The 17,442-nt window shown below is 38.1% G+C and overlaps 1 protein-coding gene across 6 annotated transcripts in view; it reads right to left on the reverse strand.

Annotated features, from left to right (window-relative positions):
• Positions 1–17,442, reverse strand: part of ZNF385D (zinc finger protein 385D) — a 1,208,478-nt gene that overhangs the window by 74,407 nt on the left and 1,116,629 nt on the right. For all 6 annotated transcript variants that reach the window (XM_042955767.1, XM_042955771.1, XM_042955770.1 and 3 more), the window contains one exon: positions 4,811–4,973. In XM_042955767.1, the coding sequence (XP_042811701.1) occupies positions 4,811–4,973 (163 nt within the window). The remainder of the gene's footprint in view (positions 1–4,810; positions 4,974–17,442) is intronic.

The raw sequence follows: 17,442 nt of genomic DNA on the forward strand, positions 1-17,442 counted from the left end.
TCTCATCTTGCCTAGAGGTAGGGGGAATAGGCTTTCTGTGAGCAGTTGGTGGTTGATCACTGAATATTATCTTTTGCTCACCATGCCAGCATGCAGACTGGCATAAGCAATGACAAAAAAAATCCCAAAATTATAGTTAGTGAATAAGAGCTTACCCTGTAGGGCATTTAGACATATTTGTTATCCCAAGGCAGCAATTAAAACCCACAATATATGATTTAGGAATTTAACAGAAACTGTCTGTCAAAATTACTTTTATCAAGTAGGTTTTCAATGAAACTTTATTATGACTACTCTATTTCTTACATTTTTGAGAATCCCAGGAAACCCTCCAAATTAATGTTCTAATTGAAGTCCACACCACTTCTCGTCCTTTTCTCTGCTGTTGTCCACCCTTATTTAAGGTTCTTATCTGTCAAACCATTGTATCCTTAGCATGTTTAAAGGCAATTAGTTTTTGTATATGCTTGGATTATTTTCATTAAGAATGATTTGGTAAAATTAGTAAAATGTGATTTAATGCATCTATATCTTTTATGTATGTATAAATCCACAAATCACAAAACAGCTTGCATATTAAGCAGTAGGGTTAAAATTTATTATTGAAAAATATATGATCCTTGATTCTAGAGTCTTATTTCTCTCTCCTTCTGCCCCCAAAGTGTTCAACTATTCTAGGAAACTAGCTCAGAGACCCATATCGTTTTCAAGGTTGTACTTCTTCCTAATCAATATGAAGAAGCAGACAGTAATAAAAAGGACTCACAGTAGTTTTAAGAAAACTCCAATTTGTCAGCATAGGTACCTCTAATTTATTTTGGAATACAAATGGTAAGAAGGAGACATGTCTCTGAAGGCAAGGGAAATAAAAGCAAAAATGAACTATTGGGACATTGAGATAAAAAGCTTCTGCACAATGAAGGAAATAATCAGCAAAACTAAAAGGCAACCAACGAAATGGGAGAAGATATTTACAAATGACATATTGGATAAAGGGTTAGTATCCAAAATCTATAAAGAACTGACCAAATTCAATGCCTGAAAAACAAACAATTCAGTGAAAAAATGGGCAAAAGACACGAATAGACACTTTTCCAAAGAAGACATCCAGATGGGCAACAGACACACGAAAAGAGGTTCAACATTGCTCATCATCAGGGAAATACAAATCAAAACCACACTGAAATACCACCTCATACCGGTCAGAGTGGCCCGAATTAACAACTCAGGCAACAACAGATGTTGGTGAGGATGTGGAGAAAGGGTTGCACTGTTGGTGGGAATGCAAACCGGTGTGGCCGCTCTGGAAAACAGTGTGGAGTTTCCTCAAAAATTTTAAAATAGAATTACGCTAAGACTCAGCAATAGCACTACTAGAAATTTATCCAAAGGATACAGGAGTGCTGATTTGTAGGGGTACATGTACCACTGTTACAGCAGCGCTATCAACAATAGCCAAATTATGGCAAGAGCCCAAATGTCCATGAACTGATAAATGGATAAAGAAGATGTGGTGTACACACACCCACACCCACACACACATACACACACACTGGAATACTACTCGGCAATGAAAAAGAATGAAATCTGGCCATTAACAACAATGTGCATTGAGGAGGGCACCTGTTGGGATGAGCACTGGGTGTTGAATGGAAACCAATTTGACAATAAATTTCATATTAAAAAAATAAAAATAAAAAACCAATGTGGATGGAACTGGAGGGTATTATGCTAAGTGAAGTAAGTCAGAAAAAGAAGGATATCATACGTTTTCATTCATATGTGGAATTTGAGAAACTTAACAGAAGACCATAGGGGAAGGGAAGGGGAAATAAGTTACAAGCAGAGAGGGAGGCAAACCATAATAGACTCTTAAATACAACAGAGAACAAACCGAGGGTTGATGAGCGTGGGGGACGGGCATTGAGGAGGGCACTTGCTGGGATAAGCACTGGGTATTGTATGTAAGTTGCGAATCAGGGGAATCTACTCCCAAAGCCAAGATGTTGGCTAACTTGACAATAAATTATTAAAAAAAAGACCCCACCCTAAAAAACAAAACAAAAACAAAAACAAAAGACAAAAAAATAAATGGGTAAGAAGGGTGATGAAAAGACAGGAGCTTTCTTGGGCTATTTTTCATGGATAGTTTTGTGGAAATGCCAATTTACAGATAGAATTCAGCTTAAAACATCGGGCAAGTGTTAGTCTTTCAACTATATGACCTTTCTTTCTGGGCAAAGGTCCCCCTGTATTAGGAAAGCAATGCACTGCTTTTTAATTTGAGAGAGAGAGAGAGAGCAGGGGAAAGAGGCAGAGGAGGAGAGAGAGAGAGAAACAGAGAGGGAGAATCTTAAACAGGCTCCATACTCAGTGTAGAGCTGGACAAAGGGCTTGATCCCACAAGCCTGGGATCATGACCTGAGCCAAAATCAAGAGTTAGACACTCAACCGACTGAGCCCCTCAGAAGCAATGTACTTCTGATGCTCATAGCTTTCTTCCTTTGGCTTTAGGATATCTGTACTAATTTACAGACTTTGCTATCCTTTCTGTCCTTGAAGAATTTTCTGTAGCTTCAGCTTGAAAGGGTACTTCACCATTTCAACACCATTCCAGTCATTAGGTAAATGCTGGAATCTCCACTGAGAATTTGTTTGTTTCATGTGGGTTCTCTCCCACAGCCCAATCCAAAACTTGTTTCCATTTAACCTGTGAAAGGACAGAGTCTTGATGACTCCCATCCTTTCCATTTTAGTTTCTAAGGTCGAGGGATGGAGGTATGTATTCGTAACTCATCTATGTAACAGAGAAAACACACACAGGAGTCTTTCCTAAACCAAGTTAGCAACTTTCCCCTCCATGTACATATATACTTTTAAATGATGAGAATCCTCAGCTTAACAGGATTTTTTGCCTTTTCAAAAGGATTCAAGGTAACCCAAATAGCCTTTATTGATAAAAATATCTAAGAATAGAAAAGTTTGGGGATAAGCACAAACTGTACATCAAATCCCGTGTCTTTATATCATGCTAATTTCTTTGTTCTTACTACCCACTATCTTTCTGCAAAAAAAAAATTATTTATGGCAAACATGGCTTTAGGGATCCTAATTTGTGCCTGAATATCTGGGAGCAGAAATTACACTCATCTGCTACATTACTGCTCATTCTCCTACAGCCCCCAAAATAAAGCAGTGAAATTTCAGCTAATAGAGAAAAGATTAATGCTTTCTCGATAAGGTTTTACATCTAAATTAATAAGATGGCATAATCCAGCTCTTGCTCTGGATACCAAAGAAATCGAACATGACAAGCACTTCTTTTTCCCTTTAGTATATTGTAACACAAAACTGGATGAATCAGAGAACCAAAGGAGTGAGGGAAAAATGCAGCCACTCAATAGACATTGTACTCAGTAGCTGCACCATGCTAGGGTACAAAGATGAGAGGTGTACTCAGCCTCAGAGAGTACTCAGGGTTCTCAGGCAGTAGGGGACATAATGCATCTACCCATAACACTCGGGTAAAGGACATGAAATATGTCATGGGAACTCGTACTGAACATTATCCCTTATAGATTCACATAGGAGTAAGCATCTCTCCAGATCCTTTGAGGAATATATAGGTGTCTAATGTGCAAGGCATATAACAAAGTTGCTTTATTCTGTTCCATATTTTCACTGTATCATTTTACATTTTCATCCGTTATGGCTGGAAGATTCTCTTCTGTTAAGATACTACTATTGACGATGATACAAATGCTTCCTAACCGTTGTCATTTGTAGGGCTTAGAAAACAACTGACGTGTACCACCCATTGTGATCTAGAAAAGGATTTATTAAACATGCAGCCATGAGTCACACAGGACTTCTTTTTCTGTAAATATTGAGGACCAATAGTCTTATATTTAAAAATGCCAGCCTAGAGAAACCCCACTGGCTTCCCCGGCCATGAATTAACTGCTTATTTGCAGGAGCTGTCCCAAGAGGCCATTCAGAGGCCATTATTTCACTGTGAAGACTCTGTTAAAAAGAATAATCGGGAGGCGCCTGGGTGGCTCAGTCGGTCGAGCGTCTGACTGGCTCAGGTCATGATCTCACGGTCCGTGAGTTCGAGCCCCGCATCGGGCTCTGTGCTGACAGCTCGGAGCCTGGAGCCTGTTTCAGATTCTGTGTCTCCCTCTCTCTCTGACCCTCCCCTATTCATGCTCTGTCTCTCTCTGTCTCAAAAATAAATAAGCATTAAAAAAAAAAGAATAATTGGTATCAATAACACTTACCTGTGTATGCAGAGGGAAGGTTACCCAGCCATAACAAGGCCAGATTCACACAGCCACTACTTAAAACAATGCAATGTTTGGGATTTATGAGAATAAGTCCTGTCAGTAATAATGCCCTTGTCTGAAGGGGCCTTCTCGATTCATCTGGCATATGCTACAGTGTATTCACAGTTAAATCGAATCTGCCATGCAGTTACAGGCTAAGGGGCGGCATACAAGATGTCAATGATACACACTGAAAGGGTTTACTTCTCAAATATGTGGCTTCAAATGCCTTTATGCTCTCGTGTTCCTCCAGAATAGCCACAGGACTGTTTCAAATGCAAAATCTGCAACATAACTAGTGATTATCTTAATCAGTTGCTGAAGGGTATTGGGAAAATGAGGGGGAAACAATTACCATTACACAGAAAGATGGATCAAGCATGAATCGATGCGGCAGGAACATAAGGAAACAGACATGGGTCTAGACAAGGGAAGGAACCCCCAAACAACGATGATGACAACAACAACAAAGATCATCGCTTAACCTGTTTTGTCAGAGCTGGTATTGATGGTATTGGTAGTGATGGAGGTGAAGGTAGTCTTTGCGCTGTCCTTGGCAGTTACAGATTTCTGCTTATTTTTCATGGCTTCCAGTGCTTTGAGCTTCTTGGCATGTTTCGTGCCTTTGTAGTGGGCCGCAGCCTGGCTCTACAAAGGAGAACAAAATGAACCGTGCAATCAGGCTCATTTCTAAACTGGCATTCTCTGTATTACTGCAAATACAGACTCCCTTTCAATAATAGGTACCATTCAAGCTAATTCTGGCAGTGGCCAAACAGTAGGGTTCTATTTAGAATGATGCTAGAAAGCAATGGGATTCAAGTTCTAAAACCTCTGGACAGAAGTAAGAGATATTCCATTGTTTCTCTTGAGAGAAATGTAGCTGAACACTAACACATCAACAACATTTTCTTTGTGGAGTGGGGAAAAAAAATTTGTACCCATATTCCTCTGGCTCTGCCACAGAGGATGCTGGGCTCCCAAAGATTAACAAGGGCCCCAGAAAAGAGTAGCTCTCATCTTCTTGGCTCAGGAAATGTGTTTTCTCTCTCTGCAATGTGTCTTATTAATACAATCCCCAACAGGTGTCTACAAGGAAAAGTTCACACATAACAAGGGAAGTGGGCACCCTGGAGACTGAAATTGAAGTTCGACAGTTCAAAAGCAAATGTACTGCCTAAGTCCAAATGAAGTACACACAAGCTGGGCAATTTTCTGATTCTTTCTTTCTCCTTGCTTCCTACAGAGGTAGTCTGAGAAATTCAAGGGACTGGCATTCCTTAAACACATGGATCTTTCATGTCCTGGTCCATGTTCAGGAGGCTCCAATGTGCTTTGACTACTTAATGGAGCCACAACAATTCTTTTACCTGTGCCTTCTGAGATTTTTTTCTTAAACAGTAATATACATTTTCCAAAGTTTATATTTTCTTAACATGATTTTGTTGTTGTTGTTCCTGGAGAGACACATTAATTGAGATAGAAAGTCATCTTAAAGAATCCTATATTTATTAATGCTTATTGGAAAACAAGGAGTCTTTGCTGCTTGGGGTGGGAGGGGACTGGGCAGAGATATTCTTAGATCAGAAAGTTTCCCAGCTCAAAACCCGTAAAAAGATACCTCACAAAGAAGAAATCTCAGTGGAGGACTATGTCTGTCAGACTACCCATTGCTTCCCGTGACTTATTTAAATCCGTGTTCCACTCCATGTTCTGGCTCCATTTTGCCAGAAAAAATAATAACCACACTGTCCTCTTTGTCACAGCAATTATGGTAAGTAGGGTTGTAGTATAATGTCTTTTTGTAAATAGGCAAAGAAATAATCCACACCTTCATTTGCATCATTCTGACAAATATTCTCAAAGGACTAGGTACCCTTATTGAAAGAACACTGGACAAGGAAATCATATATTAGAAACAGTTTGAACAGAGAGGACACTCATGCATCAGTTACGAGTTTTCCAACAACACATAACATCAAAAGACATAGTGCGAGCCAAAATGTGAAGTTAAGACTTGCTGTAGTTAATTGAAGAACCAATGATAGGTTGGATTGGGCTGATTCTACATAAAGAATGCCACTTTGATGAACAGAGTTGTGTCCTTTTTTTTCCTGCCTAGTTCTCCTTCTTAACAAATCGATTCTTTTGGCCCTATCTTTTGAGGGCAATATGCATTTTTAATAAAATCCACAATATAGATGGTCCTCTTCTCTAGACAGCTGGCTACACACTTTCTCTTAAAGCAAAGTTCCTCTCTTCTCTCTGTCCGCATTTTTATTCCTGACATAGAAGTGAATGTTTTATATGTAATATGTATTAAAAGACAGGGTTTATATTAACAGTGCTATCTCCATTTATACCTCATATATATATATATATATATATATATATATATATATATATATATATATTTTTTTTTTTTTTTTTTTTTTTTAAGGTTCCTTGCAAATCTGCATTCTCAGTAGTATTTCAAATCAGGCAAGACTCTGTTTTAACACACCATAGGACCAGGTGAATGTCACTATTTTGGATATTAAGAAACTTACTCCAAAGGAACCCCTGCAAGTGAAGAGAGTATTTATACCTCCCCAAAATACTCTCTCCACAGACAGGCACAGCTAAGCCAATGCTTCCATCCAGTGAAATGGCTCAGGGAGTCATAGAGAGAAGGGGGTGACAGAATAAACAAGAGTTGGTGGGCTCCCTCCCAAGTGAGACACCTGATCTATTAAAAACATAATAAAAATGTATACTCACTTGTTAATTGAGTAATAGTCCCAAAGCATCTTGATAATAATTATTTCAATTAAAAATTATCTGATTAAAAAAAAAAGGTAACTAAGCCTTCCCCAAATTTGAAAATAAAAAAAAAAAAGAAGATCCAAAGTGCTATGGAGAGATCAGGACATACAGAATTTAGGGGGAATGGTAATGTATAGAGGGGTTGGTAACACTGGAGGCGTCAATATGATTATGACAGTGCAGGGCATAAGTGGTGGGGAGGAGTTGGGCATACAAGTTGGAAACCAAATGTAGGCAGATAACCCTTTCTGGATATTTTACATTAGACCTTTATTTAATGTTCGTAGGATTTATTGGACTGCTCTTGGTTTACACCGGTATAAATTTTCTAGTCTCTGCATGTTGGCCCCATAAATCTTGATCCATCTTGATAGAGGTGTGTGGTATAAAGGTGTTTTCCTTGTGCAAAGGAAGTATATCCAGCGAGCTCCCTGTATCCCTTTCAGCCACTTCCTGGACTGAATCAATTATTCAGCCCCATCTAATATTTCTGTGACTGCAGACAAAGCTGTAGCCTAAGAGGGAGTCCTGCTGGGAGATTTTTTGAAAGCAGCAGTTGGTCAGAGACGTTTCTTTGGGCCTCAGCTGCTTTTCCTTTGGGCAGAGAGGCACTGGATGTACCATACCACCTCATATTCCCTCGGGGCTGTTTCCTATTATTAGCCTCTGAATCAAGTCATTCCCAGAAACCTGGGGACCATCGGACACAAGCAACCCATTATTTTTCACAGGAATGATTCCAAGGTTAAATAAGTGGACTACTTCATTATGGCACACTTCAGCATTCTGTATTTTGAGACTGAAACAGAATCAGATGATCATAGTACACAAAGAAGTGAGCAGAACAATAGAAACTGGGCTTTGACAACTTCCTTTTAAATAATGAGCGTAATATTAGGGTGTTGTATAATAAACGTCACTCTACCACCCTTGAAATAGCACATGACAGCATGAAATCTAACAAGTGTCATCCCAGAGGCAAATGCTGACATTAAAGATATGCACACACATTCCTGCAGAATAGAATGATGCCACTTTAAATGTCATCACCACATCCTAGTCATCAGTAGCCAGTCATACTTTCTCATCTTCAAATTTTATCTTCAGCATTTCAAAATGGCTTCAAGTTTAAATGTAACTGAAGTCCCAAAGTAGACAAAAATAACTGTTAAATGGCCACAATTGGGAGAGAAGTCTCATTCTTTTGAAATGCACACACACACACACACACACACACACACACACACACACGCACACACACACATACACCCACACATTTATTTTACTCAAGTAAGAGACTTCTTGATAAACCCCTATTCTCTTATGAAACTCACAGAATAATATTGTGTGAATATTCATATGCATCTATCATCTTATCTCATTACCATCAATACCTTGTACACTTTTATTCTATGTGTCCTTAATACAAGGTATCTTAATATGATTTTTAAAAACTAAATTTATTATTAGCACAAACATGTAGTTCCCACAACCAATATTAATTTTCATAAACACATATGATTTCAAAAGGAACATGGTAGTCTTTGTTAGTTTTTAATACGTAATTTTGCCACATATGAAACTGTATGAAAATTAAATGAACGTTATCATGTTAAAATGCAACATCAGAAAAGTAAAGTGTAGTTAATTGAGAAGTTGTGATCCATTTTGGGGCAGGGGGTACAGATAATACCTGAGCCAGATAAATTTTCTTTCTTTCTTTCTTTTCTTTCTTTCTTTCTTTCTTTTCTTTCTTTTCTTTCTTTCTTTCCTTCTTTCTTTTTCTTTCTTTCCTTCCTTCCTCTCTTTCTCTCTTTCCTTTTTTTTTATAATAAGTTACCTCATGTTTTTAATTTTGGCTTAGATTATTATTTTGAAGATAAAAAAATAAAATGACAAAACATGATACAGTATCCTAAATTCTGAAACACTTACTTTAGATTTACATTTTAAGAATTATTTTAAAAAATTACTTCAGGAAAGTTTAATGTTTTGGTTTATCTACATGCAGTTGTTTCTATGTTGTGTACATTCACTCAAGTTTAATACTAAAACAGTGTGTACAGGCTCAGCCCTATGGGTTAGGGCCAGTGCGCATTTTAAATTGGTCAGCAGTAGATGGGGTGCCTGCGTGGCCCAGTCAATTGAGCATCTGACTTCGGCTCAGGTCATGATCCCACTGTTAGTGAGTTCTAGCCCCATGTCAGGTTCTGTGCTGACAGCTCAGAGCCTGGAGCCTGCTTCAGATTCTGTGTCTCCCCATCTCTGCCTCTCCCCCCGCTCATTCTCTGTCTTTCTCTCTCAAAAAATGAACAAATGTTAAAAGATTTTTAAAAAAATTGGTCAGCGGCTAATTAAACATTTTGAATATCACTTTTGTATATACCAGCAGCAGATTTCTATTCTATTCTATCGTATTCTGTCTTAATTATTATATCTTAATTCTTTCATTATCAACTCTCAGCTTCATTTAACGTTGATAGAAATAAAGACATAGTGCTCAGAGAGCTGTCCCCAGACCAGTAGCCATAGAAGCAGCTGGGTTACTAGAGACTCAGATTCTCAATCTCCATCCCAGACATACTGAGTTAGAAATGATGGGGCTGGGGCTCAACAATCTGAGTTCTAAAACCTCCTCAGAAGCTTACAATGCATATCAAAGTTTCAGAACCACTCATCTTAAATACTAGAGCGTTTTCTTCAAAGATGGGCCCTTGTTTAGTAAATAGCCAAAGTCTAGGTTTTTTTAAGATTAATATTTAATCATTTGAAAATTTAACATTTACTAAATATGAACAACGGGTATCACCCAAGAAAAACCAAGACATAACAAGAAATAAAAAATAACTCCTATACACAGGCACTTGGGGGAACTTCTATCAAAGAGGGATAGATGCAAAAGAGCAAATCAACCTTGGTGACCTCCATACAATTCTAAAGTCTCACAGAAGTGCTTCCCAAGTCCTTGCAATTTTCTCTTTGCAATTTTGACCTCTGTTCTTCTAATTTTTGTTGTAGCCTGGCCCTCTGTCCCCATTAGTTTTACCTTTATGATGAATGCTTTGCTATGATACATTGGGGGGGTGGGGCATCCCCAACTCTATGAAAAAAATAAATAAAATCAAGCACAGGATTTAAAACATTACCATAACAAGTATATGGCCCACTGTTTTATTTGCAACAAACTGACTTAGTGTTAGACATGTCTAGCTTCTTTCATCATGTACTCACGGCTCTTTTACTGAGGGAAACTTCTAGCCAGGAGACACATAAAGACCACTCTGGTAAGCTGGGAGAATGCCTTCTCTGCTACTCCACTTAACAAAACATTTGAAGAAGGAACTGAAAGAGTAGTTCTTTGTTTTACGTTTGCCTTCCTGCAATGGATACAGGAACCTTTCAAATTCTCCTATATAGTGGGAAAAATGATGTGATACAGGTATTTTTCTCCCTTAATTACATGCCCCATAAGGAATATTTAATAACTTAATTTAACTTGTGATTATGTAGCTCACATGTTAAGTGGATGACTACATTACAAATAAAAATGAAAATTCACTTGCACTGAGCCCTAAAGTGAAAAACACGATTCAATTAAGAGTGTTCTCTTTGAGCTCAAGTGATTGATGCCTTACTTTAAATGTATTCCTGTCTTCTGTGCTTTTCAATACAGAAATGAACAGTAAGAGTCACAGGAATAGAAAAAAAGATAGAAAAAAAAAAAGAGATAATGCCACAAGAGTAGAGTGATTTTTATACAATAGCAGTACGCACTGGAAGAAAGAAATTTAAAAAAAAATAAAGTAAAAGAAGAGAGGCATGTCACAATTTCTCAGCTACATTAGGTAACTCTGATTTTAGAAGCAAAGAAAATACCTTGTCACTAAGTACTTATGTAGTTGTGAAAAAAGTAATCTAGATGGACTCACTTACCTCTTCGAAGTTTCTCAATACATCTACAAACTTCATGATTTTTAAACATTAACTATTTAATGTTTTCAAGTATGTAACGTGAGTGATAAAGTAGAGTACTTATTTAAGTGAGAGGAGCTAATTTGAGAGGTTTTGTCTGGTTCCTGCTGTGAAACCACGGTTTATGTGTATTTGGAATCCAGACAGCTGCCTCACTGACCTCTAGTGGTGGGGTCCTGAAGGGGGGGGTCACCGTCACGATGTCTGCTCTCTAGGGAGGACAACCACTTTCAGTGTAGATCAGGGAGGGACAGGCCTCCCTTGTATTCTCTTACAGAAAATACCACCACAAGAAGTAATTTTCAAGCCTTTGCATGACAACTTCCCTCTGTCTAGAGAACGGTTACTTGCTTGGTGGATATCTACTCATCACATGTTACCTCCTCCCTGCAGTCTTGGGTATGGCTGCATTATAACACTTGTCACTGACACAGGAAGGGTTAAATGTCTGTTTCTTCTAGTAGAGAGTGAATTTCTCAACAGAGAGAGAAAGACCTGATGCTACTCATCATTCTGTCCCTAGAACCTAGGATGGATCTCTAAATAGGTGCCGATTAAACGCATGTTGCATTAATTTCACATTTTGATTTTAAAATGGAAATATGCATATGGTGTCTCAATGGATTTTGTATGTGAACAGGGTTCAACTTAATTCTTTGCCATTCTTTGGCACTTTGCCTTATCTGCTGAACACACTTTAGGGGATTTTCATGGCACTTAATGCTGGAAAAGCATCTGGCACAAACACAAACTATTATTTTTTTCTCAGGGAGAAGCTTATCATCAACTGCAAATTGTGCTATTTACAGGCGCTCTCTTTGCATGGAACGAAGCAAAGGAATAATATCAAGATTGTTTCATTTTCTAAAAATTTTGATAAATAACAAGTTTTTTTTTTAAATCTGGGAAATGCAATGAATTATTCCAGTGATGACTCTGCAGTTTAAGATTTATCTGAAAGACTAAATTCCTATAGTAATTTTCAGTACTCGGAGAATGCTATTTTCTGTTAACACTATTTTTAACCTTTCAAAATGAAATATATTATGTTCTAAAACAATATAGAGAAATTAATTATGACATTGTTAACCCATTTTCCTCCCTGAAAACCCACATAATAAAATATACCCTGTATATGCTGAAAAAGAGTACCTTCCATTGGGGAAAAATTATTAAATTCCCTACATTTCCATAAATGAAGGAAGGGCTTCCCTCTATAATTTTATAGCATTTCTTTTTTTTTTTAGTGTTTATTTTGAGAGAGGGAGAGAAAGCACATGCACATGTGCACTTGGGCAAGTGAAGGAGGGGCAGAGAAAGAGAGAGAGAGAGAGAGAGAGGGAGGAAGGGGCAAAGAGACAGGGAGAGAGAATCCCAAGCAGGCTCTTCACTGTGGGGATCAATCTCACAAAATGTGAGATCGTGACCTGAGCCGAGATCAAGAGTTCGATGCTTGACCGACTGAGCCATCCAGGCATCCCATTTTTGTAGCATTTTTAGTCTCTAATTCTTAAATTTGAGAATTGTCCTGATTGCAACTTTAATGGACGTGTCCCAAAGATCACTTCTAAGACATGCAATTAACATGCAATTGCTAATAGGATTTATTGGGTTCACAAAATAATGGTTTATATTTGAGGCAGATGTTTTGTCAGTGTTGGGCACCATAACAGTTTTCTGAAGCGCTTTGGGTACACCAGGAAAAGATGAAGAATGATATCACATATAACGTCAAGAACCTAGACCCTTATAGGCATGATCCACCTGTGTTCCAGCTGCTGTCCATTCATTCACAAAGGACTCGCAGAACTGCGGTCAGACGTTCTTGTAGTTGTGAGAATAGAACAAAGACAAGTCAGACTGATAAATTACATTTACACACCTCTATAAAAAATACCAGAGTAAAAACATTTGAAAAAATATGAAAAATACTAGCAAATCCTACTGCAAAGAGGTTAAATTTCATATTATATAAAGAACATCTACAAAATCAGGAGGAAAAATGCCAATGATTAGAAAAATCGGCAAAGCCTTCATAAATTCAATGAAGTAAATTATCTCAAAGTACCTAAGGCTTCTTGGTATGGGGATTCAATAATAAAAATAAATGGCTATTTTTTGGTCAAAATAAAAGAAAGCTAATGTTCATCTGTATAAATCAATTTGGTGCCTAGGTTAGAACTCTGGAAATAAAAAAAAATTGTGAATAAATTGTTATTTTTGGGAAATTGTGGGTTTAGGAAGGAGAGAAAACAAAATACTTTTAAAGAAGATAAGTTATTCCAACTGGACCCACCTCAAGATACTCCTGTGACCTAAGAGATCTGAGGTGAGACATTTTATGGGCAAAACCCAGCAAAATCACCCAACTGCTCTAATAATGGTCTCTTCTTGGACTTAGGAAAATATTTGGTAGGCAGAAAAAAAGTGTTTGTTGTCATTTTTAGCTTCCTACAACCAAAGTTGCAGAAAGAAATGGCTATGGCCTTGGATTAAGTTTTGGAGGGAGGGTGAGCTGGCAAGAAACAATGGCAATGACTCCAGAAGACTGAGTTGTCTGGGCATGCATAAATGCCTGACTTCTTGTTATACCAAAATTTCTTCCTTTTGCATAAAAAAAATATTTATTTTCCATGATTGACCATGGGTACAGGAGTTGTGTTAGGCACTCTAATCCCAAGAGTTTAAGGCTTAGAGAAAACTTCCACAAATGGTGAGGTGTTAATAGCACAGTATCCCTTGTGAGCATTCAGTAGCCCTTGGTGGGATTCTGGCCAGAGGGTTTCTTTTTCCTGAGTGATGTCTGGTGGAGGAACTCAGTGTGCTATGAATGCATTAAGGAAACCCTGTTGTTCCTTTACACAGTGGATGTTTGTTTGAAGCATTTACAGAATGCTCATCTGTGCCAGGTAGTGTGTTAAAGGCTTTATATGAACATTCGCACCCATTCCTTACAAAGATCTATGAGGGAATGACACTGACCGTGAGCTTTTTATAAATGGAGAGACTAAGACTCTAGAAGCTAGAACCACTCGACCACATAGTAAGGGCAATGCACGGTGTGTACCTGTCTAACTCCAAAGACCACAGACGTAGCTCTTCTTCCCAGTCCAAAAGAGACTGGAACATGGAAAACAACCTGTTATACAACTTCATAGTGGCTCACCTTGCAAAGGACACAAGTAAGACTAAATAGGGCACAGATATTAAGCTCATAAATAAAAAATCTTGATTTTTGTGGTCATTAATTCATAGAATTTCACTCAGAGTCTGTCTTAGGCCCATGCTTTAGATACTATTATTAGCAACATTCTGAGGGTCTACCTAGTTTAATTCTTTCCATGCCAGTTCCAATAAAGCGATGCTGATGCTGTAAACACAGTACAGAAAACTATGCGGTATTTGTTTATATCCCAAAATGTGAAGCCTTCAGGCATCAGGAAGTATTATTGGGCACAAGTCAGCTCTTGCACAGAGAACCTTGTAGGCTTGGTTAAGGATTATATTCTTTACTCTCTATTCAAATGGAAGGCTGCTTGATGGCTTTGAGAAACACAGAAACACACAAATTTTGCATTTTTGTGAGATCACTCAGCAAGAGCAAAGAACTCTGGATGGGAGGAGAGCCAGAGTGAGAGAGGAGCAGAGGAGTGGATTCTTATCGCAGTGGCCAAAGGAAGAGATGGCCACGCTAAGAATTAGATGATGAAAGACAAAGAAGAGAGAGAAGAGGGCACACATTTGCTTAATGTGGGAGTTAAAAATGTCAAGAATTGATGATGACCTTTGAGAGGTGGTTCAAATATGCCTCACAGGTTTCTGGTTCTTGCAAACACACGATTGGAGGTTCCATCCCCAGAACTGTCGGTAGTGACAGAGATCTAAATGTCTGGGGAAAGAGCGTCAGTTGGGTTGGGATATGTTGCGTTTCAGGAGTCTTTAAAACATCTACGTAAAATATGGGCTCTGCGATTAGCTATGTGGTCTGGAACTGAGAGATGAAGTCTAGGCTGGAGCTAAACTGGGGAGTTATCAGAAACAGATGGTAACTGAAGCCACTGGGAAATGCCATTTGAAAGGCAAATAAAAGATTTTTTCCTGTTTAACCACTGAAACACAATCCTTAATCAGCTGCAACATTTGAATGAGTGAATGAAGACTCTGGTCGTGTATGGGAGAACATATTTCCAAATTCTTCACTGAGCTCAAGTATACTTCAGCACTTAGCTTCAAAGCAAGTCTTTCCTTAAAGTGCTTAAAATCTTCAAGTTTCAGTCACACGGTGAATCACTCCTTTCTTAAACTTCGCACCAACATAAGTGAACTAGGAATAAATGACACACTTCTCTCATATATAGAATGTTGTATCTCAGCATTGGGTCTCTAGAGGCTGGATTCATGAGGATAAAAGTTCTCTTGCTAGAGCAGCAAAATGAGATTTGGTAAAAGTCCAACTACTAAAGGCCACAATGAGGTGGCCTCTAGACATGGCAGTGAGTTGTTCTCTCAGTTAAAATTGTAGCGGATGGAATGAGCCACTTACAGAGATCTTATTAAAGGGTAGGTCAAAAGCAACAAGGCAGGATGAGACTACTAATCAAGGGCTGACTGAATGTAAAAGAGAGCTGTGCTTAATGAATATTATTAACATGTCTGAAGTAAGACCGTCTTAGTTGAATAGGTCTCACCCTGGCATCTGGAAAAAGGGAATTTAAAGATTAACTTCATCTAGGTTTCCTTCTCCCCCCCCCCCCCGCCCCCCCACCTCCGACAAATGTGGGAGAAAAACAAAACAGAAGCCCTATATCTGTGATGACCAAAGGAGAAAGGGTTTGTTCTGTAAATCAGGTTTTAAAATTGTTTATACGTGTGACATTTACAAGTCAATAATTATAAAATTTAAGTACTTTCCGGCTTCTACATATGAAGGAACAAAACCCCACAACTCAGTAAGATCACTAAATCTAAGATTCTTGTCTACATTTTTTTCAATATTCTCAAGTGTTAATTTTTAATTAATTAATCTATTTATTTATTTATTTATTTTTAGAGAGAGAGAGACAGAGCCTGAGTGGGGAAGGGCAGAGAGAGAGGAGACAGAATACGAAGCAGGCTCCAGGCTCCGAGCTGTCAGCACAGAGCCCAACACGGGACTCCGACTCACAAGCCATGAGATCATGACCTGAGCCAAAGTCGACTCATTTTCAATTTTTAAACAGCTCTTTCATTTTAATGCTTTTGGGGGTGTGGGGGGCTGCTTTTGACATGTTTTTCCAACAGTATTTGTGATTAGCACTAAGAAAAGTCAAAAAAAGTTTTCTCTAAATAAGACTTACTAAAACTTTTTGACTTTGTAAATATTAAGAAATTTCTAACTATTGAATTTTCTATGATACTATATGAATCTCCACATTGTTTGAATTTACCAGGGTCAAAACAAAACTAATAAACATCTATATTTTCATGACAAGTTGGGATATTTGTATCCAATCTTAAATACCAGAGTTGTCTAAGTGATGCCTGTTAATATCACCGCTTCCAATGCTTAAACCAGCAAGTGATTCCCCCCTTGGGCATACATTAACAATTTACTTTTTGCAGACAAGTGCACAAATATGATTAGCTTTTGCAAATTGCTCTTTATTCTGTTACTAGTAAGTAATTTTTATATTATTACAGTGTAAACAGATGCTATTTTCCACTACATATTCAGCTGTAATGAGCTAATTTAACGTATTAAAACAACAAAAGAACTTCAAGAATGAGTCAGTGATTCAAGTTGCGTGGAAACCAAGGGAAAAATCAAGCATGAAGTTTGCAAAACTGTTCCAAAATTCCGTTTTCGATAAGGAATTGTGGAGCCCCTGTTCTTTGAGGCTGCTTAGCCAATGCTGTGTGTGCACCTTTGCATGGTGAGTCCTGCAATCCTTCAAGCGGAAGGGTTCCACATGCTCCTCTGCTCATTGTGCTCCCAAATCCTGAAACGCTATTAGTGTCCCTCCTTTAGGTTGAAGATTACATTTATTTATTTACTTGTTCATTTAAATATTTATGTATTCAACTAGTGTTTATGCTGTGGGGCATTCCAAAAAGATAGGCATTACAGGAAGTGGATCAAGAAAAGGAGATAAAGAAGATGTAGTAATGAAAATAGGATAAGCCCCTGAAGAATCTCATATCACAGAAACCAAGAGAGATAACGACTTCTGGAAGGGAAGTCACTACTGACTGAGGCTGCTATGTCAGATAAAAGGAGTTATGGAAGTGTCCACTGGATTTTATAACATATGTATTGTTGGCAACTGTAATACAGAATAGGATCATTTAGTGCTTAATCAAT

This window comes from Panthera leo, chromosome C2, assembly GCF_018350215.1.
Source record: "Panthera leo isolate Ple1 chromosome C2, P.leo_Ple1_pat1.1, whole genome shotgun sequence".
In the NCBI taxonomy this organism is placed as follows: Eukaryota; Metazoa; Chordata; class Mammalia; order Carnivora; family Felidae; genus Panthera; species Panthera leo.